Raw genomic sequence first — 25845 nt, 5'->3', positions numbered from 1 at the left:
AAGATACATACAAAATAAAATAAAAAAGTACTATGGGTTCATAGTGAGACCGTCATCTTAAGGATTGCGGTGACAGTATATCATACCGGGACAGAGCCAGGGAGATAAATACAAGCCCTTTGGATCACAATATGAAATAAGCCAAGAACGTTATATCTCACCAGCTGGGAATGCCCAGCACGGGGACCTAGAAGATTCGCCCGAGTATGATACACATGGTAAATTTGTGCCGTCACCACAAGCACATGAGTTAAGCTGAAGGAGGAGTCTACGGTCAGGAAGCAATGATAACAGCTGTAAAAGGATCTTCTATAGTCATTTACGACATGGCAGCAGTAGCTTAGACATCACCTGGGCAGCGATGACTAATAATGAGTGTTAATCAGAGCGTGAACATCCCATGTTCGGGCCGGAGGATGCTCAAGGAGTTGCTGAGAAAGTCCAGTGACATCATCAAGCTGCCAGCTTTCAGCGTATTGGCTCTGAATGATCACATGACATCAGAGTCACAGTAAATCTGAGACACCCCTCATACATATGTGTCTTTACACATTTTTGCTGCTGTAGTTGCACCAAAAAGCCCCTCTCGGCGTGCCGGGTCCTGTGCGAGTCTGCTAGTGTCGGGCGTCTTTTTTTTTTTTCTGAAAATGCATCTACTGTAAGTTGCAAATGATTTTATATGAGACATTGTAGATGTGTCTCAGAGTCTGTATACAAAGTGCTACAATGTAGCGGCCGCAGTTTTTTTCATTCCAAGTTCCATTGTGCTTCATATACAGACTCAGGTGCACACAGATATACAAGTCACATACCAAATTAATCAGCACAGTCTGCTGGTGCACACTAGACCAGCGGTGGCCAAACTGTGGCTCTTAAGCCACATGTGGCTCTTCCATTGTCCTGATACAGCTCCCCTGACTGACACTGACTGCTGGAGAGACACGAGAGGCTGCTGTTGTGACACATGAGGGGCTGCTGGATTGACACATGGGGGGCTGCATGTATTTTGGGAATCTTTTATTTATTTTATTATTTGTGGATATGACTTTTTCAGTGTATTTTATGTGGATCGGGCTTGTTTCAGTGTATTTTCTGTGGATTTGTTTTTTCCAATGTTTTTTATATTGTTATGGCTTTCTTTCCCTTCTCTACGGTGATTGTGTACATGCGCTTTTACATACCCCAACAAAGCTCATACCAGAGGCGTGGCCTAGCTGGCACAAGGCCACACCCCTTTTTTGCATGTGCGCCTTAGGCGCACGCATAATCTCGGCTCTGTGACATACCTACAGATATTTTTGGGCTCTTTGACTGACTGGTTGGCCACCCCATACACTAGACTATAAGAATGATAACGATATCGTTATCAATCATCGCGTCCAATATCTTCCAGTGTGTATGTGTTTTCTTACACATCTAGCCTGAATACGCCACCTAGCACGACTTGCCTGGCGTGCGAGCACCGCCAGGTCCCGTGCTACTCTGCTAGTGCCTGGCGTCTTCTACGTCGAAAATGAGTTTAAGTTGCAATGCGATGTGACCAGGACGCACCAGCAGACTGTGCTGATTAATCTGAAATGTGACACAAGTATATCTGTGTACACCGGACTATGGCCCTGATTCAGAGCCGGACGCTCTGACAGAGCGCTCGCTCTGAATCAGGGCGTTTTTTTTTTTTTATGGAGCGGCCTTCCTGGCCGCTCGCATTGCTATGGGTTGCCACCCACAGCTAATGCGAGTGACCAGGATGATGGTCGCGATGGTCAAGACCATCGGGCTTGCGACGAGACCCTTGTGGTAGGGTCTCGTGGCCGCAAGCCCCAGAGAGCTTTCGGCTCAAACAGAGCCGAAAGCTCTCCTACTGACATCACTTGTGATATCAGTGGGGCCGCCCCCAAACAGTAGGCGTTCTCCCCCCCAAAGGGGGCGTGCTATCACTCAACATCGACAGCACGCCCCCTTTGGTGCGAGACCTGGAGCGACGGATTGCCCGTCGCTATCCGGGTCTCGCGCATGCGCACGACGGAGCCGGCTCCGTCCTGCGCATGCGCTCAGGGCCACCATTGACCCTGTTGCGAGCGCTCAGCGCTTGCGACCGGGTCTGAATCAGGCCCTATGTACATGACGCACAACGGAACTTGGAATGAAAAAAGCTGCGTCCGCTACATTGTAGCATTTCGTAGATAGAATCAGAGACTCAGTTGCAGATCACATTGATCGGCACAATCTGCTGGTGCATCCAAGTTGCATCACATTGTACGACGCGGTTTTGGCAAAATAAGATGCAAAGAGCTAGTAGTCTCTCATGGTGCCGGGCACGCCAGGTGGAGCTGTTTGGCGTGGCTGTATAAGGGCACATCTGTATTCTAACACCAAAAGTGTCACACTATCCCTTGGCATTAGGCCACGCATCTCTCCTATTGTGATTACCGTGTAAGCTTGACAGGTAAGCTCAAAGGGAATACAGTATGACAGAGAGATAAAGAGACTATGGGGAAGAGAAGTCAAACAATGCAGGCAGCGCCATAGAAAGAAAAGAAAGGTTATTTTTTATACAGTCAACCGTTAACATTTATAATTAAAAAAAAAAAAAATAAATTAAAAAAAAAAAATATGCAGTTGCATTACAGGTATCCGTTATTCATTTCCAATACACCGGCTGTTCCAGCCTTCAGCTCAGACATGACGTCTCGATGGTTCTCTCCGCTGGCTGGGTCTCGTATCGGGAATATGTATGAAACACAAAACCACCATGATACCTGGAATAGCTTCATGCGCCGTTAGGAGGACACTGACAATAGGATTCACTCCCTGGCTCTTCTCAGCTTCTTTCGATTGGAACGTTTTATCAGTCTTCGGAAGGCGCGAACGTCTCGTCTGCTTTTCCTTGTCCTTTTCATAATCAGACAGAATAAACTTCCCCTCAAAGTCATTGCCTATAGAAAGTACAGATAACATTAAACCTAATAACATTTATATCACAGATTTACTTACATATGCAATACCCGATCCAGATCATCACTAGCGACAGGTAATAACGACCTCCGCAAACCTCCCAAGTGGCCTCATGCACCTATCCTTTCTGCGCTATATGGACTCTGAAGGACTTTTAATACAAGTTGCATCATAGCCCCATACAAATGTGCTTATAGTGTGCCAAGTAATTAGGATTAGTATTTTTGTTGCAAAGGAATTGGTATAAAGTCACAATTTAGGTATAACGATTAAATGGCGCGAGGCATGACGTCACTCGTATCGCACCTCCGTCTTTTCAGCAAGATTAGCAACTTTGTCGCACAAAGGCGCTATATGAAACGTCAGTGTCAGTAATCGGAGTATCCGTGCATTGTAGTTCGGTCGTATTATGGATACAAATAAGACGCATATTTTGCAAATAAAATCTGTGACGGGATGCTTGGCACGGCGAAGTCCATAGTGCGCCAAACGGGGGTATTTGGCATGATTTGAGGATTGGTGTAAGTGGTCACATCTGTGTATAGGTACCTCCATTTATGAGGTATTTAATCACACATTATAGCGACAAATGGGAACGTGATCCTAACATTTGGAGTATCAAGAGCACCTGATGGCGGTAATACCGACGCCCCTAATCACCGGGAAGGGCAGTGATTTCTGGGCTCGGCAAGGCAGCATTTGGGGGACAAGGGGTGCCGAGTGGAATTTTACTAAAATATTCCAGCACTTGGCAGCCGGTACTGAGCAACTTATTTTTTTTTAGTTAGGCAGATCTCTCTTTAATGTATAGGAAAAGAAAACCCAACACATATTTTATTCCAGGTTTAATTCCACCCTGTTCTACCCAGTTTCTGTTCTACAGAGCACCGGCCGGGTTTATGGACCGGATTCAGAGTCGGACGCTAAACTGACATTTACAGTTGAGCGATTACCATTAAACTGCGCGTGTCCAAGTCTCACTGCGCATGCGTTACATCACCGTACGCTCGCAGCAACTTTTTACTCGCAGTGAGAGAGGTAACATGGAGTGGCGGCAAAAAAACCCGCAGGTGTGCCGCAACAGTTTTCAGGGGGCGTGTCACCGTCTGCTATCCCGTACGCAATAAAAATGGCACAGTCTCAGCAGCCGTTCTGCGCAACCGCAGGGTTACTCAGAAGACAGATATATAATAATCGAAGGTTCTGCGATCGATTCTGCGTCTTTATACGCAGACGCTTGGATTTGCACAGCCGCAGATGGGCATCTTAAAACAATCCTCGGCGCCTGCGACATTAGCGTCCAACTCTGAATCAGGCCCTATGGCTCTATAATGCGCGCGACAGTCCAATATGTAGATTCAGACGTTCTTAAGTTGTGACAATTGTTTAAGTCATACGGTGCAAAACATACCTGGCGCTGAAGGGGTTAAAATAACCGCAAACGACAGAGGGGAAAAAAAATTAAGAATTAAACAATAATCTAGCGCCGATTTTAATAAAAAATAAATAAACTAAAATTTTCAGCCCGTCTCACCTTGCGTGACATCGTCGTCATCATTTAGCACGATAATGCAGATGTGTTTTTTCAGCTGCCTGATGTTACAGAACGTTCTGCTGCATTTCCGGCATTCCAGGTTGTCCGGCAACGGCTCCGGGGAGAGACGGGCTTCTTTGGCTTCCAGCTGGCTTTCTTTGGGAAGGCTTCCATTGTTCTCCGCAGGCTCTTCCTCCGCACACGGTTTCTTAGTGGAGCCCTTGGGTCGTCCTCTTTTCCTCTTCACCACAGACAACTCTACAAAGGGACATGAAACAAAAGTTCAAAGACACAATAAATAAATATAGGAGTCAAAGTGTAGAAAAAACGTTACATATGAAAAAAAAAAAATCATCAATAATGCAAAAAAGGGCAGTAACAAACGTAAAAAAAAAAAAACCCTTACAGGAACATGAGAGAAACTAAAAAAGAAAATGAGTTTTAAAAGGAAATATTTATCTGTCGATGAACCAGAGTACACCGTATTCCGAGACCTAGGAATCAACAGCCGCTGGAAAGTCAGATATTGGACAGTTGTCCTTAATCAAGCAAGATTCTTTCCTTATACCCCAACGACCCAGTGGGATACCGCCATCATTTCAGAGATGTGCTCCCTCTTCCTTTAGGACTGAATGATGGCACTGGAGGACTGTAGGAGCCATCATCTGCCCCGAATGGGTGACTACACCAAACAGGACATACTTGGATGACTCATTTTATTTCTACGTAATGACGGGCTGTATCACGATTAGTGAGTGTCAGAAAACTAAGGTAACTCATTGCCGCTTCAAAAAGATCTAACGTGCCGCCATGTACAGAGGGTAAATATCCCCAGAAACAAATATACAATTAAGCCTCTTCAAAATGAGTTCTGCAAAACATTTGGGGTTCCTATATCCAAAAGAGTAATAAAACCGAATAAATTCAGAGCTACACGCACACATAAAAGCAAGTTTTATAGTTTTTATATAGACAAAGAGGAAGAAGAAAATTAGACACTAGCAGTAATTTTTGCAGGTGCCCGGTCCAGATGGAAAATCACCCAGGACGCTTGGTGGAGATACTCTTTTTCTGAACTATGTTTCATAATGTTCTCACCGCTGGTCTCCAGCCACCCTGCTGTTATAGTGTGGCAGCTTGTATCCATTTATGGCTAACATGTAACTTAACGATCCAAGCTTGTAGTAAGGACCATTGTACCTTGTGGGAACAGAAAACAGCATCAACTTGGGAGCCTGCTGCTCATATTGTGAAAAGGAATAAGAAAAAATACATTGCGGCTGGAGCTGTTCATTAATGAAGACTAAAATCACTGGTCCGTAAATAAGGAGAAAAAACAAATCTTATCTACTGAAATATGACTTTTAAACTAGTCCCAATTTATTCGAACATATCGGGTGTGATAAATATTATCCATGTATTAATTCACAGAAGACAGCCATTATAAAAATACATGCAACGGGGGCCGCATCAAGTAGCTGCGAGTTGGCTGAAAATTGCTTGACGCGGCTAAAAAAAATAATAAAAAAAAAACAACACGCAGCCACGACTTTTTTATATTTATTTAGAAAGTCCATGGTAAATGAATGTGGGACTCAATAGCACAATAATCGTAAAAAAAAAAAAAATGGTTGAAATTATGAGGGATACATATTTCGGGGTATTCTATGGACAGGAAACTCCTTTTTGAACTTTGCAGATAGGAGCTACAGGTGTTTTTTTAACCAATATTTTTGAAACTTACTCATTATAAATAATAAAAAAAAAAAAATCACATTAGAATTTTTCTGTACCCCGAAATAATCTAGAGGCTTTAATTAGGTAAAAAAAAAAAAAAAAAAAAAAAAACACTTGCTTACTCTGATTTTTACATTTTCTATTAACAGTGGAGAATTTAACCATTTGACACCATGTAAGAACCTGAAATACCTTGCTTATGACCACTAATACCCTTCCATACTGTTAACCAGTGATATCTGCCACTTTTCTGGGGTTCAGAGTGATTTCCCCACTTTCATGTACTTCCCCCAAGTCGGGCAATGTCGAATTACCCCGACAAGCATTTTCTAATTGAATTGCAATGGTCCCTGGAGCACGCATGCTGAAAGTAGGTTGCGATATACGCGTTAAGTCGACTAGCGGCAAAATAAAAAATTAACGTAGTTAATTAAAACCCTCTCTATATGTATATTGAACCAATAGAAGTGACACATGTAGGCTACATTCCTGCCGTTCGCTAAATTACCCTCTGTCCTAATGGGTGTTTTCCTACTTCAAACCCTTAACATAGACTTTACCGACTCAAGGGGTAATTTATGGGAATTTTAGCAATGGCCTATTGTGATCAGGTGCACACTGTAGAAGTTTTAATTTAAGATTACTGTACAATTTTAACAAAGTTCTCTCTTCTGAGAATTGAGATTCAGTAATCAGACCCTTCCCAAGCACCCGCCAGATGTTATTGGGTTTTGAAATCTATCGCCAGGAAGGATTTTTCCTTGTTATAAGCAGAAGGTGCTCATCATCCTAAACATGGAACACACACACACACACACACACGTCATCATTCACCTCTAAAAAAAAAAAAAAATGTAACTGAAGCGGAGACTGCACAATAGGGAACCACAGTCCCCATCACGCACCCAATCAGGAGTCGCCAATACCAAGACGGCTCCCACTGTTCTTTGAATTCTCCAGTAATGAGAAATCCAACTGTAATGCATCCGACATTGAGCCCTGTAGCCATAATTCTTGCAATGCTACAACAATGGTCACACTGGGGGATACTAGAGAAATGAAAGCAACGTTGGCCGTGGTAGTAATAGAAGTATACAATGCTCAACACTTGTATCTGAAAGCGGTAAAATGAAAAGAAAAAAATAACATTAAAGAAGGGGGGGGGGGTGGGGGAAGACATACAATGTGGTATAAGGTTACTTTATATTGGGATCAGGCAAGATTGAGTGGATGGGGGCCCGTGCCAGGGATATATATTTGCAGAAACCACAAACCATTTAAAGCAATTCTCAAAAAAGCTGCAATTGCAGGAGATGGTTTCGGCGCTTCTCCAACCTTGTGGAATAGTCGTCTCTGATCAAAAATGAGCAGTACAAGAAATCCAAAATTCAAATGTTGTACTGAGAAAATAAGATCACAGTGTACGCTGTAGGGCGGATTCTCAGTTCGAAGCTTCTGTGGCCGCCTTTCCCTACAGCCGCGGCATTGTGATGTTGCTACAATCCAACAAAGCCTCCAATCTGCGTGCCTGAAAGTGCAAGCCTATTAGTGCTCGTCATCAATAGTATCGGTACTTACACCAGCCCCATGCTAGGAGCAAGATATCCGTCAGAGACAGGTGTCGCTTCAGAGCTTTCGATACACGCCCATGGCGCTCCCTGCGTCCTGATACTAGACCCAGCAGTCACGCCTACTTCGCGTTGCTCTTCGTTTGCACAAGATACGGCATGCACCTACTTGCAGCTACAGGCACATCGTGTGCCGCATATGGACACAGTGTATCGCAATTTCAGATGCATGCCCGGTCGGCTCAAATTCAGGAGATGTGCCCGTTTTTCACAAATACATACGACTCGGAACCGACCCCAGTGGAACGCAATTGCAGTAAACAATAGTATAATAGAAATACCCCTCGCGTAATCTTAATTTGATATTCGAAAGTTGTACATGTACATCTGTGCGCGAATGAGTCCAAGTGCTACGAAGTAGCGACGGTAGCTTTCTTTTATGACAAGTAACGTTGTGCTTCATCTGCGACTCTGTACATATTTAAAACTAATGCGTGCTCGGTTATAGGAGCAGAACGACGTCTCTGGTACAGATTGAGTGGTGTTTTGCTGCGTCTGTGGTGCAAATAATACGCAAATTTAAAGACACTGTCGCTATGTTACACCGCTCGGTGCAGCTTACTCACGCCAGGCGTCTTGCACTGCCTATACACTTGCAGCAGAGGCCGCGGGGACGGGGGGCGCAGCATTGCCCGCCCCCCTGGCCATTGGGACCAGTGGCCAGATGATGGTTGCTCAGGGTGTATGAACCACCATTAGCTGCAGATACATCTGTTAGGTGTGTACCCAGCTTTAGAAGGAACATACTTAATTGGACAAAGGTTACTTACACTAAAATAATAAAAAAATAAAAAGTCCTGCTTAGCCCCTATGCCTCCTACAAAATCCTGGTACTGTCTCATTGGGTGCCCAGTCTAATCAGGGAAACCACTACCACTCATCACTTCGGCTGACGGGCTATTATACACTGCGGCACTCACTGATGAAGTCAGCCTTTCAAGTGCATTCGTTAACCAATAACGAATAAATAATATTTTGGTTGAAGGAAATACAGGTTGAGTCTCCCATATCCAAAATGCTTGGGACCAGGGGTATTTTGGATAACAGAATATTCCGTATTTTGGAATATTTGCATAAAATAATGAAATATCTTGGGAATGGGACCCACATCTAAACACAGAATGCATTTATGTGTTATATACATCTTATACACATAGCCTGAAGGTCATTTTATACTATATTTTTAATAATTTTGTGCATCAAAAAAAGTGTGCGTAAATACATGAAATTCATTTATGTTTCATATACACCTTATAAACACAGCCTGAAGGTTATGTTATACACTATTTTTAATAATTTGTGCTTTAAACAAAGCTTGTGTACATTAAACCATCAGAACACAAAGGTTTCACTTTCTCAGTCATGCTAAAAATATTCCGTATTTTGGAATATTTGGATATGGGAGACTCAACCTGTAAAAGCGTGAAAACGATGTACATAATGTTGCAGAACTGCATAATAATGCCAGGCCACTTCATTACGCTAATATTTATTCATTTTTAGTTTTTTTTTTATCTTCGATTTTAATTATTTTCAATGAATAAATGCATTTAATAGGACGTCCGTGCAAAAAAAGCTGCAATTGCAGGTTTCCTGCAGCCTCATTAGCTTGGTGAACCTCCCTAAAGAGACTAAGGGAGGTCCAAGTCGGTGCGTTCAGTCATGATTTGGTCAGACAGTACCTCTCTTATCCATCACATAACTCAAAGGTTCCACCAATCAGAAAAGTGCTCTTTACTCCCTGTGCCTGATGCTCATGTGCAGTAAAGCTGACAAAGGAGAGAGCCGAATTGTGATTGGTGGACAGACTTCTTTTGCTGTAGGGCAGATGAGGCACTGTGTGAGTAGTGAACACTGGCCCTGATTCAGAGCCGGACACTCTGACAGAGCGCTCGCTCTGAATCCGGGCCGGGCTATTTTCTATTTTTTTTTTAGAACGGCCTCCAGGCCGCTCACATAGCTGTGGGTGACCCACAGCTATAGCAAGCGGCCAGGAAGATGCTCGCGATGGTCAAGACCATCGCGACCATCGGGCTTGTGATGAGACCCTTGTGGTAGGGTCTCGTTGCCGCAAGCCCCAGAGATATTTCGGCTCTAACAGAGCCGAAATCTCTCCCACTGACATCACTCGTGATGTCAGTGGGGCCGCCCCCAAACGGAGGCGTTCACATGGGAACGCCTCCGTTTGGGCAGCCACTCCCCCGGCCCGCCCACCAAAGGGGGCGAGCTGTCACTCAACATCGACAGCTCGCCCCCTTTGTTGCGAGACATGGAGAGACGTAGTGCCCGTCGCTATGCGGGTCTTGCGCATGCGCACGACGGAGCCGGCTCCGTCGTGCGCATGCACACTGGCCCACCACCGATCCGGTTGAGAGCGCACAGCGTTTGCGACCGGGTCTGAATCAGGCCCACTGCCCGGAAGAGACGTGACAGAATCTGGGCACATAAATATAGCCAACAAAACGGATGTCACTCAGGACCAGTGTTTAAAGAGGCCGTAGAAAGGTGGTGGAACTCAACCGCTACCGGCCTTTAACCCCCACGTGGGTGCTACACTCCCAGTCACCCAAGCGTAGAGACATAACATACATGAAGGGACAGAGAGAGCAAGGTGATCAAATACAGTCGGAGAAGGGAGATCATATACAGGGGTGGTTGTACAGTAGTCAATGGGTATTCACATACTGTATAAGGGGACAGAGGGAACAGGGAAATCACATACAGAAGGGGAGCATGGTAACCTTATCACCTAGGTGTGTAGTGGGGTCAGTCACAATAAACAGCATTGTGCTTCCCCCCTCTACATTATGTTACACAGTAATACTAATGCCCCCTCCCCTCCCGAGCAGCCTCTTACCTAGTGAGCCGCTCTCTCAGGTCGGGCCTCCCCACGCCCGCGTCTGCAAGCAGCCGCTGCAGCACCGGCACTTCAGCCCAGCGCCGCTGTCATTGCAATCTGGCGCAGGTCGCAAGCCAATCAGAGGCCGCGGACCAGCAGCCGCTGCTGATTGGCTGCCAGTTCGCGAACTCTGATTGGTTCACGACCGGCACCTATTTCAATGACAGGAGTGCTGTCCAGTGTCTCCCTCTGCTGTGCGGCTGGGTCGGGTTTTGGCCGCAGCACAGCGCTTCCCCTGGGACCCAGACCCTTCCTAAGGCGAGTCCCGATAACTGAATATGTGACTGGGCAAGGTGGGTGGGCAGAGGCAGGGTGGCCAGAGAGAAGCCTGCAGTGTCCTTCTTAATCAGGCAGCCGCGGCTGCCTGTACTTAGATGCTGTGGCCGGGCAAGGTGGGCGGACAGAGGCGGAACTGGTTCTGCCTCCAATTACAAGTGACGGGACACAGTTCCGCCCCGTTCCGGCCCACTTTAACCCCTGCTCAGGACCATAATATAAGAAGCAGCCCGACTCTTGCGGTAATTAATTTGCATTTCAGGGTCCAAACCCCTTTATCAAGACAATCGTAGAAACACAATACATACCTTAAACAGAAGTATCACAAGTCCTCTCCATTCACCGGACGACTCCGTGCTTCCTGTCGGGGACCAGATGACATCATGTGTGTGCCTCAGCTGTACGTTGTACATGAAACATGGGAAGAAATGTTTCATGTACAACGTTCTATACTTTATTTGTTTACAGCCGATTTACCATCTTCGTTTTCTTGATCCGATTGTATTTTGCACTTTGTGATAGACCCCAGGAGACTACCAGGACGCCAGCGCTGAGGCGCACACGTGACGTTATCGGGTCCCAGATAGGAAGCACGGCGTGGTCCGGTGAATGTGAAGCATCCGTAAATGTAAGAAGTTCAGAACCACCAGGACTCTTCCTAGAGTTGGCCCGCCATCTAAACTGAGCGATCAGGGGAGAAGGGCCCTAGTCAGGGAGGTGACCAAAAGCCCGATGGTCACTCTGTCGGAGCTACAGCATTTATCTGTGGAGAGAGGAGAACCTTCCAGAAGGACAACTATCTCTGTAGCAATCCACCAATCAGGCCTGTATGGTAGAGTGGCCAGACAGAAGCCACTCCTTAGTAAAAAGCACATGGCAGCCCACCTGGAGTTTGCCAAAATGCACCTGAAGAACCCTCAGTCCATGAGAGACAAAGATTGAACTCTTTGGCGTGAATGCCAGGGGTTTTGTTTGGAGGAAACCAGGCACCGCTCATCACCAGGCCAATACCATCCCTACAGTGAAACATGGTGGTGGCAGCATCATGTTGTGGGGATGTTTTTCAGCGGCAGGAACTGGGAGACTAATCAGGATAGAGGGAAAGATGTATGCAGCAATGTACAGAGACATCCTGGATGAAAACCTGCTCCAGAGCGCTCTTGACGTCAGACTGGGGCGACAGTTCATCTTTCAGCAGGACAACGACCCTAAGCCAAGATATCAATAGGAGTGGCTTCAGGACAACTCTGTGAATGTCCTTGAGTGGCCCAGCCAGAGCCAAGACTTGAATCCAATTGAACATCTCTGGACAGATCTGAAAATGGCTGTGCACCGAAGCTTCCCATCCAACCTGATGGAGCTTGAGAGGTGCTGCAAAGAGGAATGGGCGAAACTGCCCAAAGATAGGTGTGCCAAGCTTCTGGCATCATTCAAAAAGACTTGAGGCTGTAATTGCTGCCAAAGGTGCATCAACAAAGTATTGAGCAAAGGTTGTGAATACTTATGTACATGCGAGTATGGGAGACTCACAAGGGTGGAGGACTATCCTTCTGTTAAAGAAGCATTAGAGAAGTCTGGGATTTATATATGATCTGTTAAACAACAGGAGCAAACAATTAAGGAGATATTTTGTTCCTATAATTAAAGATTTAAAAATACTCAGGAGCTGTCAAACGAATCAACCAGTATTAGCTGTCATTAAAAGGGTGGTTTCTTACACATTTTGAGACAAGCAAGTCAAAGACGCCACAGAACCCCTGATGAAGTCGTGGTCGACGAAACGTGTTGGGTGATTGTCATCACAAATGACAAAGATTTGTCAATAATCCTGTTCCTTATAATTGGGATAATGACAGGTTATATGTCAATAAGAAAAGTTTAATGTATTTTTTAATTTTAATAAAGTGTTTTGAAATGATTAAAGTGATTTGTGAGTCAACTCTCATCTTTCATCGACTCAATCTATACATCTATATATTTTTATCAAAATTGTATCACCAAAGGTGATTGAAATTGTGAATATGAAGCACTCCTCAAGAGATAGAAATAGAGATATGAAAAGCCTGCACTCTCATCTAATAAAATCTATAGACGCAACTAGGATGTCAATCCCACCAATGGACCTGCATTAGTGAAATATATAGAAAAGTACAAAGGACCTCATTCAGAGGCGGTCGTTAGTTGCAAGCGGTCGCACTGAATCAGGGCGGTCGCTTGCATCCTGATCGACCGCCTCCTTGTCGATCGCTAAGCTGTGGGTTACCACGCACAGCTTAACGACCGACCATCGGGGCTTACGACTAGACCCTAAGGTTGGATCTGGGCACTCGTAAGCCCCAGGGAGCTTTCAGCTCTGATGAAGCAGGAAGCTCGCCACTGACATCACTGATGTCAGTGCGGCCGCCCACAAAACGGTAAGCGTTCGTTAAGGAACGCCTCCGTTCTAGACAACCCCCCCCCTGGCCCACCTACCAAACGGGGCGAGCTGTCGATCAACATCGACAGCCGCCCCTTCCGTAGTGAGCTCCGGAGCAATAGAGTTTGTCTGTCGCTCCGGGGCTTGCGCACGCGCAGTGCGGCCGCTGCGCGTGCGCAGGACTAACCATCGAGTCGGTTGCGAGTGCATCGGCGCTTGCGACAGACTCTGAATGAGGTCCAAAGTCCTTTAATTTCTTATACAGGTTGAGTCTCCCATATCCAAAATGCTTGGGACCAGGGGTATTTTGGAAAACGGAATATTCCGTATTTTGGAATAATTGCATATCATAATGAAATAACTTGGGAATAGGACCCAAATATGCAAACAGAATGCATTTATGTTTCATATACACACAGCCTTAAGGTTATTTTATACAATATTTTTAATAATTTGTGCGTTAGACAAAAGTTTGTGTACATTGAACCATCAAAAATCAAAGGTTTCATTATCACAGTCAAGCCAAAAAAAAATTCCGTATTTCGGAATATTTGGATATGGGAGACTCAACCTGTACATACATATATTTTATTAGCGATGAGCTGTTTGGTTTTGACTCTGTTCTTTTCGCCAAATTAGCGCAAGTTCAGATTATTTCAGATCTATCTTATTGGCTATTTAAAAAGAGAGAAAGCTGGATAGCCAATAGGATGCCATTTTTGAGATCCAAACAGAGTAAAACTGAACCGCACATCTGTAAAATATATCATTATTTATATATTTATTTTGCATAACAAATTTAGCACAAAAATATAACAAATAAAAGCTATATAATAGGTTAAAACTAAAGTCAGATCTCTGAATCTAGCCTGGGAACAAAAGAGATAAAAGGTAAGACATGAGGATTTTTTTCGCACACCATTAGTTATTCGCGACATGCGCTATTTTTTAATGTGCGTCCCCAGGCAGGATGCCCCAAAACAGTGCACCAGGCGACAGCTCTAGCAGCGAGACCATCAGCTGGGCAATGACTGACAGCCTTGGTTCGTTGCTCTGTGTACATGCATCTGCCAGTTCATTCAATCATCACTCGGCTCCTCCAGCTGGCTGTAAGGACCTTCGCTGTGATCTAGCACCCATCCTTCAATAATAAACCCCAGTGCAATGCGTAGTGCCAATCGTTTTGTCATTCAGCTAATTGGAAAAGTGTCCGGAATATAAACCACACTCATATTCAGTGGTGTATGGAGCGGTTTCCATAGTATGCTAACGTTCTGACCATAGTAAAAACTACGTCGCCGTTTGATTAATCTGCCATTCAAGAAAAAACGTCCCTAGAGTGAGGTTAAGCAACACGGAACTATATTTTACTTCATATACACCTTATTTTTTATATTCCTTTTTCTTAGGCTCATATTTGTGAGTGATTTTTCATTTTAGGCTCAGTAAAATATATAATGTGCAGACCACAAAGGTAACGTTGTCCTAAATGGTCAAATTCTAATAAGAAATAATAATTTCATGCTTTAAAATGGTTTTCCAACAATAAGCCGTATTCAATTTGAGCCGAGCCACGATACTTTTTCGCGGCCCGGACTTTCCGCCTACTTCGCCTGTTTTGTAGGTGGAAAAGTATCGCGCGCGTGCCCGCTTTACCCCGTATTCAATTTGAAAGTACGCGAAAACGGGATCCGGCGAAACTTAAACAAGCAGAAAGTGCTGTCAGATTTGGGGAAATCAGCCTGACACCCCCCAAAAGATGCTCTGGTACCCCCCGATTTGGCTTGCTGAAGGTATTTGGTGTTTTTAAACGGGCTCAATAGCTGCTAAATAGCGTTTTTCTATACGTGATGCAGAATAGTATTCAGGAGTATTTATTTAACTTATCCCAGCAAATTTGGGGTACTTGAAAATGGGGGTCAGCATATTTAAAAGCTGCTAAAGTGAATTTGAAAAAATCGTGAAAATCCACCTGCCGTAAACACCTGCAATCAAAAGAACACCTGGGGCATACTTGGGGAGCCCCCCAGAGTCAAGTTCGCTAGTTTTTAACTTTGTCTCCCAACATTTTTTTTTTTTTTGCCCCCAAAATGGATGTTATTCTTTGGAGTATTCTTAGGTGTTTTTTGTTTTGTTTTTTATTTTGACACAGTTTTACCTTTGGGGAACTGTCTGAAGGCTGCAGGGGGGTTCGCGCAACGTTGCACCCCAAAACCCCAATTCTGCACTATTTTCCGCCTTCTATTCATAGGCAAAACTTTTTTGCCTAGTACATTGCATTGACTTTCCGCCTAGGCGGAAATACTTTCAAATTGAATACGTGGTAAAAGCAAAACAGGCGAAAATGACGTCATCGGTGAAAGTATCGCGGATCCGGACTTTTCGCCTCAAATTGAATACGGGCCAATCTATCATACATAGATTCATGGGAATGGTGTAAAATAGACGCGCTAATGATGTAACTGAGCAAATGATATCAATGGGTTAATCACAGCAATTAGATTTAAGCACGGTCCCAGCAAAGATGAATGACAAACAAACACTCAATACATATGATTCATGACAAAATGTAAATAGCGCTTTCTGTGATAATGTTTTATATGTGGATCTCCCCATGACTGCCAAAAGGATAGGAGCACTGAAAACACTCGCCCTACCTTTCCCTGTCTGAGTCCTGCTTGGTGTGCGGCTTCTGTCTTCAGCGCTGCTGTTGCCGGATCAGCTGTGCTGCTTCTCCGTCCGCTTACAGCCCGTCTGGAACGCCGTCCTTCCACACACCCTCGTCGCTGCCGCTTACGTGAAAGGAAGCAGGAATCCTCGCGCTCACCAAATGATGACGTCAGTGGGGGTCCTTTCACGTAAGACAGGGAAAGGTAGGGCGAGTGTTTTCAGTGCTCCTATCCTTTTGGCAGTCATGGGGAGATCCACATATAAAACATTATCACAGAAAGCGCTATTTACATTTTGTCATGAATCATATGTATTGAGTGTTTGTTTGTCATTCGTCTTTGCTGGGACCGTGCTTAAATTCAATTGCTGTGATTAACCCATTGATATAATTTGCTCAGTTACATCATTAGCGCGTCTATTTTATACTTTACGGCTTCCATTGGGTCATTTTTGACCACATTATTAGACAGCTGCCAACACTAGGTCTGGGAGCGCAGGATTTATCATTCGATACATGGGAATACACTTGCATTATTAAAGTGAATTAAGTAGAGTCCCTATTTGACATTAATATGCATCAAGGGTAGTTTGTAACGGAACTGAATGAAATAACATCTTTACTCAGTAAAGCCGCGTACACACTTGCTGATATTTTGAATGATCACGTTCAAAATACCGGCTCGTGCGTATGCGAAAAATTACCAGGGATGCGCGCTCCCTGCTGGTCATTTACGATAACCCCGTCGGCTGTACATGCAGCCCAATCTGGGGTTATCGTGAGCTATGCCATACTGCTGAATGCTCCTGGTTTCGTCTGTTGCTAGTCGGCATCGGCAAGTGTGTATGTGGCTTTAGAGTGTGAATAACAAAGGCCCTCATTCAGAGCCACTCACTAGCGGCAGTACGCTCGTTCCGAGCGATGTTCGCACATCTGCGCATGCGTACGAATCGTTATACGCATGCGCGAACCAGTCAGTGCGGCCGAAATTCAGGTGCTCGCAATATAGCGAATGCCTGCTATTTTGAGTGACAGAATGAGGCGTATGTGGGTGGTAACAGGGGAAGGTGCTTGAAAACGGGGAGTGGAGATCAGAACGCAGGCGTGCTTAAAGGTCAAAACGGGCGTTTTATGGGTGTGCATAATTAATACAGCAGCGTCATTGACCACGTCACTGGGTTATTTTATAGCCAGAACTGCTCGCAAGATTGTGGTAGCAAAAACCAACCACAAGAATAGCGAGCAGTTCATATCCTGTTCGATGTACTCGATTAATCTAATAAATAGCGGACATGACGTATGGTGCGAGCGGCCAGGGGGCGTTTTTAACAAATAAACGAGCGTATGTTTTGCTCGCTCGTTCAGACTTAGAGGTGTGAACAGACTGCAATTTGCGAACGGATCATTTGAATAGCCACCCCTTGTTTTTGAACGAACGACCGCAAATAGCGAACGGCTCTGAATCAGGCCAAAGTTTGTATGTTTTATTAATGAGTATTAATGAGTTTTCCATCTTCTGTTGCTACTTATATTGGTTTAACTGCTACAGCAGCGATAATTATTTGCTACATAAAATAAACTCTCTCCCCCAGACTTCCCATACTTGCACTTTATATGCAGCGGGGTTACATGTTCCTTCAGGATTTACTTTGAAATTTAAGAAAGGGCAACTCGTCCTTAAATCAAAAACTTAGAGATGGTTCGGGAAGAAATGATCCACACCTTCCCCAGGATGGGGGTTCGCAATTCACGACTAACCGGATTCCTGAAACACCCAAAACAGGGCGCAATCCTTCAATCTGATGTATTTTATTGGAAATCATAGGTCATGGAACTTGTATCGTAATTCACGCTCATCTCCACGGCAACATAAAGAACGTAATTCAAAAGTTACTTGGTAACAAGCGACTTCAGCTGTGTGTAATTGTTAAGTAAATGTCCTAAATGAAAGACTTAGAAGATCTTTATTCTCCTTTGTGCGGGCATATAGTCTTTACCCCCAGTCACTGGACGCTGCGCCAGCTGTTAAGCGGCACCGATAATCAGGATTTTGACGCAGTGGGAGAGATCGATGAAGCACAGAAAACAATTAGTGAATTAATGGAGTTGAACAAATGACGGCTCTGCTAATTTATTTTTAAATCTGGTGAAGGAAAGCTCTGGAAAGGGATTATGCGTTCACCAGGTCTGTTTCCAATAGTCAGGGAAATTAAAAAGGGAGAAAAAAAAAAAAATGTACAGTGCGACCTCCGTGACAGTATGAATTTCCGGAACGTTGGAAGATGATTAATTGCTTCAGTACGATTCCTTACATCAGCATGCTTATTGCTTAATAATCAAAAATTCTTAGATTAAAACAGGTGCAACATTAAAGACATCAATTCCCCAAAAGAAACCGTTTGCTGCCTAGGAAATACCATAAGGATTTCTCGCATGATTTATAAAGCGGGGAGCAATCAAATTAGATAACATTGTTCATTTTATGCTTTATTTTACTCATTTTAAAGCCACTGACTTGGAGCACAGTTCTTTCATTAATATTGCAGCAGTTAGGGCAACTAATATACGGAGCTAACGCAGCAGGTTCAGTACATATGCCCAATCTCGCCCTCATCTAAAACATGTGAATATATGTAGTGTTCCCGCTAAGCTGTTTTAGTGGGGCGCTGTGCCCTGCCCGAGTTTTAAAGCGGCAAAATGCGCCCTGTCCTTATAACGGTGTCACTCTAAAGCAGCCTGCCCTGTGCCGTTCCCACCCACAGGCCACAGTGTCCCCCGGGTGGAAAAAGTTGCGGTTTCCGATGGCCGGTGCATCTATTCATAGTGAGGGGAGAGCTTGAGGGGAAGCCCAGCACCTCCGTAAGTGCTGGGCATGCCCCCAAGAGGGACGAATTGGGGGACATGTGACAAGGACACGCCCCCCTCCCCAGTCGGCCAAGCTCCCTTTTCCGGGACCGCGCGCTGAATGGAAGTCCTGCCTGCACCTAGCGCCCTGCCCTACCCCCAGTCTGGCGTGAACACTATATAGGTTTCACAAGCTTGTAGGCTCATAGCCCAGGTAGAAAATTCAACCGAATTCTTAACGAAAACTTCCTCCGTACAATTTATTTTGTGTTCTATTATAATTTGGTGCTCTCGCAGTTGCAGCTTGCCTTCATGCAGCGCGGCCCTGCAGCTTAATTCAGGAGATTCCGAGGCAGGTCAGGGAACTGAATGATTGGAGACAGGGAACAGGTTATAAAGGATGTGAACCGTTTGCCAAAAGAGGGAATCAGTGATGAGCTGGAAGAGAAAAACACTATTGTGCCTCTTTGAAACTTTTACAACCAGCGGGGAAGCTGCCAAGTTCTCCACACTATACGGGCGCACACAAGAGGGGCCGGGGGGATTCTCATCCATTATTCCTTTTGATAACGCTTTCAGGCTTACTCAAATCACAGGAGGGGGAGGGGGGGGAAGCTACTTGAAAGCTGCTAAAATGAACTCACAACTCACCTTCATTGTTCTTGCTTGATGGCACCAGCGGACTAAGCGGAATGATGATATGATCGGCGCTCAGGCCTTCCTTGGCGTGGTTTTCGGTGACGTGTAGCAGGAGCTCCGAGTGACTGGGAGAAAACAGGTTGCAGAGCTTACACATGTAGATTGAGCTCGATCCTAAGAAACAAAGAGACATACAAATCATACATAAACCTTACATATAATGTGATATATGGTCATCCTACACAGACATACAAATCATACATAAACCTTACATATAATGTGATATATGGTCATCCTACACAGACATACAAATCATATATAAACCTTACATATAATGTGATATATGGTCATCCTACACAGACATACAAATCATACATAACCCTTACATATAATGTGATATATGGTCATCCTACACAGACATACAAATCATACATAAACCTTACATATAATGTGATATATGGTCATCCTACACAGACATACAAATCATACATAAACCTTACATATAATGTGATATATGGTCATCCTACACAGACATACAAATCATACATAAACCTTACATATAATGTGATATATGGTCATCCTACACAGACATACAAATCATATATAAACCTTACATATAATGTGATATATGGTCATCCTACACAGACATACAAATCATACATAACCCTTACATATAATGTGATATATGGTCATCCTACACAGACATACAAATCATACATAAACCTTACATATAATGTGATATATGGTCATCCTACACAGACATACAAATCATATATAAACCTTACATATAATGTGATATATGGTCATCCTACACAGACATACAAATCATACATAAACCTTACATATATAGGGGTATTCAATATGGGTGCGATAACATCGTTTTTTTGCGTTAATATCGCACTTTTTCACGTTATCATCACTGGTTTTACTTTTACACCATAATCAATTTCAAAGACTTATCGCAGTTTTGAAAAGTCTTTGATAAAAAAGGTGATAACTTTTCACCATTGGTGTCGAAAAAATGAAGAATTGGGGTTTAGGGGTGCAGGCTTAAAAAAAATAGCCTGCACCCCTGAGATTGACATTTAAAAAAGAACTGTGTCAAAAAAAGTAAAAAAAAAAAAAAAATAGGGACACCCCAAAGAATTCATTTAAAAATTGGGGTGCAAAAAAAAAAAAAAAAATGGGGAAAAATTGTTAAACAATAGGGAAATAGGTTCAGGGCTATTCTGCATGTATGCGGCAGGTGTTTTCTAGAATAGAATTATAGCGGCAGGTGCACAAATGCAGAATTTTTAAAAACTTACTTTAGGGACATCAAAATATGTTAGTACCCATTTTCATGTACCCCAAATTTGACGGGACCACTTAAAAAACGAAAAAAATAACCTAAGTGCTCTTCTGCATCACTTCTTCAATGTCGGGAAAAAAACACCTGCTGCGGCTATTTAAAGCCCCGACTTTCAATTAAAGGCTAAAACGGGGGTGCCCATAGTGTTCCCCCATGTTTTTACAACTTTAGGGGGTCTTACAATTATTTTAAGGAAAAATTCGTAACTTTACGCAAATCCAACTTCGGAGTTTCCCGTTTTCGTTAATTTGATATTGAATACGGGGATAAGCGGGAGCGCGCACCATACCTTTACGCAGAAAAAAACTCGCCAGGGAAGTTAACCTTTCATATTGAATACCCCTCATAATGTGATATATGAGCACCATACACAGACATACAAATCATACATAACCCTTACATATAATGTGATATATGTTCATCATACATTATGTAGTACACTATAAATAGCGTTCCCGCTAGGCTGTTTTAGCGGGGCGCGGCACCCTGCCCTCCTTCTGGAGGGCAAAAAGCACCCTGCCCTCCAGGTGGAGGGCAAAAAGCGCCCTGCCCTAACAGCCTGCGGGAGCCGTTCTCACCCGCGGGACGCAGTGTCCCGCGGGTGGACAAACATGCGGTGACCCGGTCACCGCCGGAGAATAGACGCCGGGCGCATGCGCCCGGCATCTATTCTCCCTTTCTGCAGCGCTTGGGGGCTGCCCGGCATGTCCGTAAGCGCCGGGCACGCCCCCAAGTATGATGAAAAGGGGACGTGTCTTATAGACATGCCCCCTTTTCATAACCACGCCCCCTTTTTGGCCGTGTGCGCGCACAAGATTGCCCTCTCTAGCTCCGGCGCCCTGCCTGCCACCGGAGCTAGAGGGAATACTATATAAATATGCAACCTCATGAAATAATAAACCTATAGGTTTTACCTGTACATCTCAATTAGGATTTATTTTTCTGACACTGTTTATGTTCTACTTAGGTCAATTCCTAAACTTTAGAAATTAGAGGAGGAGGGGGGTGGGGTCCACAAGCTGGGAACCAGAAGATGGTATCTGGCTCTCTCTGCATTGAATGACTAGTTTCATTTCGGAGTGATGGCGTCGCGTTTCACGGCATTCTGACCGTTTGCTGGCAACTTGTTTCCCTCCCACCAATCGCAGATTATTCAGGACTCTAAACCAGGATTATTCTTTATGTGCTCTTATACGGAACTCAGTTTTTTTTTTTAAATGATGTATCAAATAAGTAATTGTACTACAGAACCTCCTGTAGTCAATATATGGGATGTAGTCGGCATCCCCGCAGTCAGGATGGCGACGGTCACAATACCTACAGCAGCATCCCGACAGTCATGATCCCAACAGTCCGCTAGGCAGTTTTAACGGGGCGCTGCGCCCTGCCCTCACCGCCCCGCTAAGCCAGCCTGCGGGTGCTGTCTTCACCCGCGGGTCGCAGTGCCCCGCGGGTGGGGAAATGTGGGGTGACCAGGTCACAGCCGGTGAATGGACGCTGGGCGCATGGGCCCGGCTTCTATTCTACCTGTCAGCAGCACTTGGGGGCTGCCCGGCGTGTCCTTAAGTGCCTGGCACACCCCCAAGAGTGACGAAAAGGGATGCGTCTTATAGACACACCCCCTTTTTCAATGACCAAGCCCCCTTTTCAGGGGGGCGTGCGGTAGTGCCTCTAGCTCCGGCGCCCTGCCCGCCAACGGAGCTAGAGCGAACGCTAGGTAAGTATTAGCGTCAGCGGCTGACTTGGGTTTAGGTTACAGCTAGGCACTAGGGGGAGGGCTAGGCTGCGGGACGGGAGGGCTAGGCTGCGGGACGGGAGGGCTAGGCTGCGGGACGGGAGGGCTAGGCTGCGGGACGAGAGGGCAATCTAACCCTAGCCCACTCGTCCCGCAGCCTAGCCCTCTCGCCCCGCAGCCTAGCCCTCCCGTCCCGCAGCCTAGCCCTCCCGTCCCGCAGCCTAGCCCTCTCGCCCCGCAGCCTAGCCCTCTCGCCCCGCAGCCTAGCCCTCTCGCCCCGCAGCCTAGCCCTCTCGCCCCGCAGCCTAGCCCACCCGTCCCGCAGCCTAGCCCACCCGTCCCGCAGCCTAGCCCACCCGTCCCGCAGCCTAGCCCTCTCGCTCCGCAGCCTAGCCCTCTCGCTCCGCAGCCTAGCCCTCTCGCTCCGCAGCCTAGCCCTCTCGCTCCGCAGCCTAGCCCTCTCGCTCCGCAGCCTAGCCCTCTCGTCCCGCAGCCTAGCCCTCTCGTCCCGCAGCCTAGCCCTCTCGTCCCGCAGCCTAGCCCTCTCGTGCCGTCGGATTATCTTTTTCAATTTCACTTCTTTAAAACAAATCTTGTTCTGCTTATAGTTCTGTTCCTCCTCAGTACATTGTTACATAGAACGGTGCAGCGGATATTCCTATCCTGCAGATGGTTACAAATCCCCTGCACAGAGCACAGTAGGCCGGGTGCTGCTAACCTCTCCATAGGCAGCAGTGCAAACATTAATACTTACAGTCTATTCAACACATATTGACTGAATCAACATGAATGAGAATACAGCCAAGAAATAACTAGATGCAATACCACAAGATAGCAACACGGGGCAAATACATTCTGAAAAATGACAGTTAGGAGCTGATTGGTAGGTACTTTATCGCTCTCCAAGGCTTAGTACATATACCCCTTAGTGAGGTCAATGGCTGGTGAACGTTCAGGCTGCAGCCTTATAAATATAGCTGTACCATGTTGGGCATTTGGGAAACAGTGAACAAGAAAAACATCCAGTAACAATCTTTAAAGCTTGGGAGCCGTCCCTGGAAAGCGGGGAGATTGGGTAATTATGCCCATGGCTTGGGGTGATAACAGCACAGGGGTGGCAGGTACACTGCCCGCCACTGTCTCATACCCCAAATGCAAATATCGTACACGTATAGCGCTGCTATTGGAATCATTGGTCTTCATGCAAATACTGTGCATTGACTAGGTGTTATGAATGAAGGGGTCTCTCTCAAGAGCAGAGTCCAGCAACAGCCTTGGCGGCTGGTTATGCTTGGCAAGATGCGCCCTTGGGCCGTGTAACAGCCTTGAGAGCTGGTAATGCTTGGCAGGATGACGCTGGAGTGCGACTTGTGCTGCCGGGTTGACACAAGCGCAGTACGCTGGATTGCGTATACAGGAGACGTTGGTGTGCGCCTTGTGCCGCCGGGTTGGCACAAGCGACAGAACGCTGGGGTTGCGGCCCGTGCCGCCTAGATAACACAAACGGCAGGACGCTGAGGTGCGGCCCGTACCGGCTAAATGATACAAACGGCGGGAGATATTCAAGACAGGCAGAGGTACTGGACACTCGACTGAACAGGAAACTAACCACCAGAACCGGAAACGCGTGAAAAACACAATCACCGGCATCCATGCGACCTACGGACAAGATAGAAAAAGCCACAGGAGCCAATCCAGTTAGTCCAGGAATGACAGGCAGGAGGAGTTCAGCGATTGACCGGCTGGCGTTCTCAGCCCCTAGCAACGCAGCGGCTTGTGACACTAGGTCTGCGCACTGACCACCAGAACTGTATCTTACGTATATCAGGTCCGATAAACTCCGGAAAGTTGTATATACACATTTGTAAGCTTAAATAAGTTAATACTTTGTCTCTTCCTCAATATGAACACCTACACTCGGAATCAAACACAGCAGCTATGGCCCGTATTCAATTTGAGGCGAAAAGCAGTTCTCGCACGTTTTTGGCGGAAACTTTTCGCCATTGACGTCATTTTTGCCTGTTTTGATTTTACTCCGTATTCAATTTGAAAGTCTTTCCGCCTAGGCGTAAAAATCAATGCACTGTAATAGGCGAAAAAGTTTCGCCTATGAATAGCAGGCGGAAAAAAGTGCAGAATTGGGGTTTGGGGTGCAACTGCCTTCAGACAGTCCCCCAAAAGGTAAACTGTGTCAAAAAAAAAAAAAAAAAAAACACTTAAGGACACCCCAAAAAATCACTTTGATTTTGGGGGCAAAAAAAAAAATATATGTTAGGGGACAAAGATAAAAACTAGCGAACTTGACTCTGGGGGGGGGGGGGTCCCCAAGTATGCCCAGGTGTATTTGTCATTCCAGGTGTTTGCGGCCTGTGGGTTTTTTCACGATTTTTTTCAATTTCACTTTAGCAGCTTTAAAGTATGCTGACCCCCATTTTCAAGTACCCCAAATTTGATGGGTTAACTTATTTTCTGCAAAAAAACCTCCTGAATACTGAATACTATTCTGCACCACGTATAGAAAAACGCTCTTTAGCAGCTATTGAGCCCGTTTAAATACACCAAATACCTTCAGCAAGCCAAATCAGGGGGTACCACAGCTAACCCCCATGTCAGAGCATCTTTTGGGGGGTGTCAGGCAGATTTCCTCAAATCTGACAGTACTTTCCGCTTGTTTAAGTTTCGCCGGGTCCCGTTTTCACCTACTTTCAAATTGAATACGGCGATACGCGGGCATGTGCGCGATACTTTTCCGCCTGCAAAACAGTCCGAGAGGCGAAAAAGTATCGCGGCTCAGCTCAAATTAAGTATGGGCCTATATCGGACGCAGTGGAGCCATGTTTTTTCGTCAGGGTTTGCATCCGAGTCGCATTGCGCATAGGTCCCGTTTTTTCCGTACAGAGCCGCAGCACTGATTTGTACGCCCGGTAGCAGGAATGTGGCGGGCGTTGCTGGACGGTGACTGGCAGGTAACAGGTAGGTGCATATTATAATTTAAAAAAATAGGCATTTTATGTTCATTCATAGCAGAATTATCCATCTACTACATAAGATGCTGTTTTATGGATAAGAAACAACGATCAGCTCTACAGCAGAGGAGACCGATGTACATTCCCCATCGCTAGCAATAAGCTAAACGCTGTGGAACTTAAGAATTAGGAGATAA

The 25845-nt window shown here is 45.3% G+C and overlaps 1 protein-coding gene across 3 annotated transcripts in view; it reads right to left on the bottom strand.

Annotated features, from left to right (window-relative positions):
- The window catches only part of ZFAT (zinc finger and AT-hook domain containing), a 214268-nt gene that overhangs the window by 152558 nt on the left and 35865 nt on the right, over nt 1-25845 (bottom strand). For all 3 annotated transcript variants that reach the window (XM_088443007.1, XM_088443006.1, XM_088443005.1), the window contains exons 2-4: nt 19609-19770; nt 4490-4747; nt 2760-2936 (exon numbers count right to left, since the gene is read on the bottom strand). In XM_088443007.1, the coding sequence (XP_088299133.1) occupies nt 2760-2936; nt 4490-4747; nt 19609-19770 (597 nt within the window). The remainder of the gene's footprint in view (nt 1-2759; nt 2937-4489; nt 4748-19608; nt 19771-25845) is intronic.

Source organism: Taudactylus pleione, unplaced genomic scaffold, assembly GCF_031769625.1.
Source record: "Taudactylus pleione unplaced genomic scaffold, aTauple2 ptg000321l, whole genome shotgun sequence".
NCBI classification, from domain to species: domain Eukaryota; kingdom Metazoa; phylum Chordata; class Amphibia; order Anura; family Myobatrachidae; genus Taudactylus; species Taudactylus pleione.
Note: the sequence above shows the minus strand (reverse complement) of the source record. Positions and strands in the feature narration are given on the sequence as shown.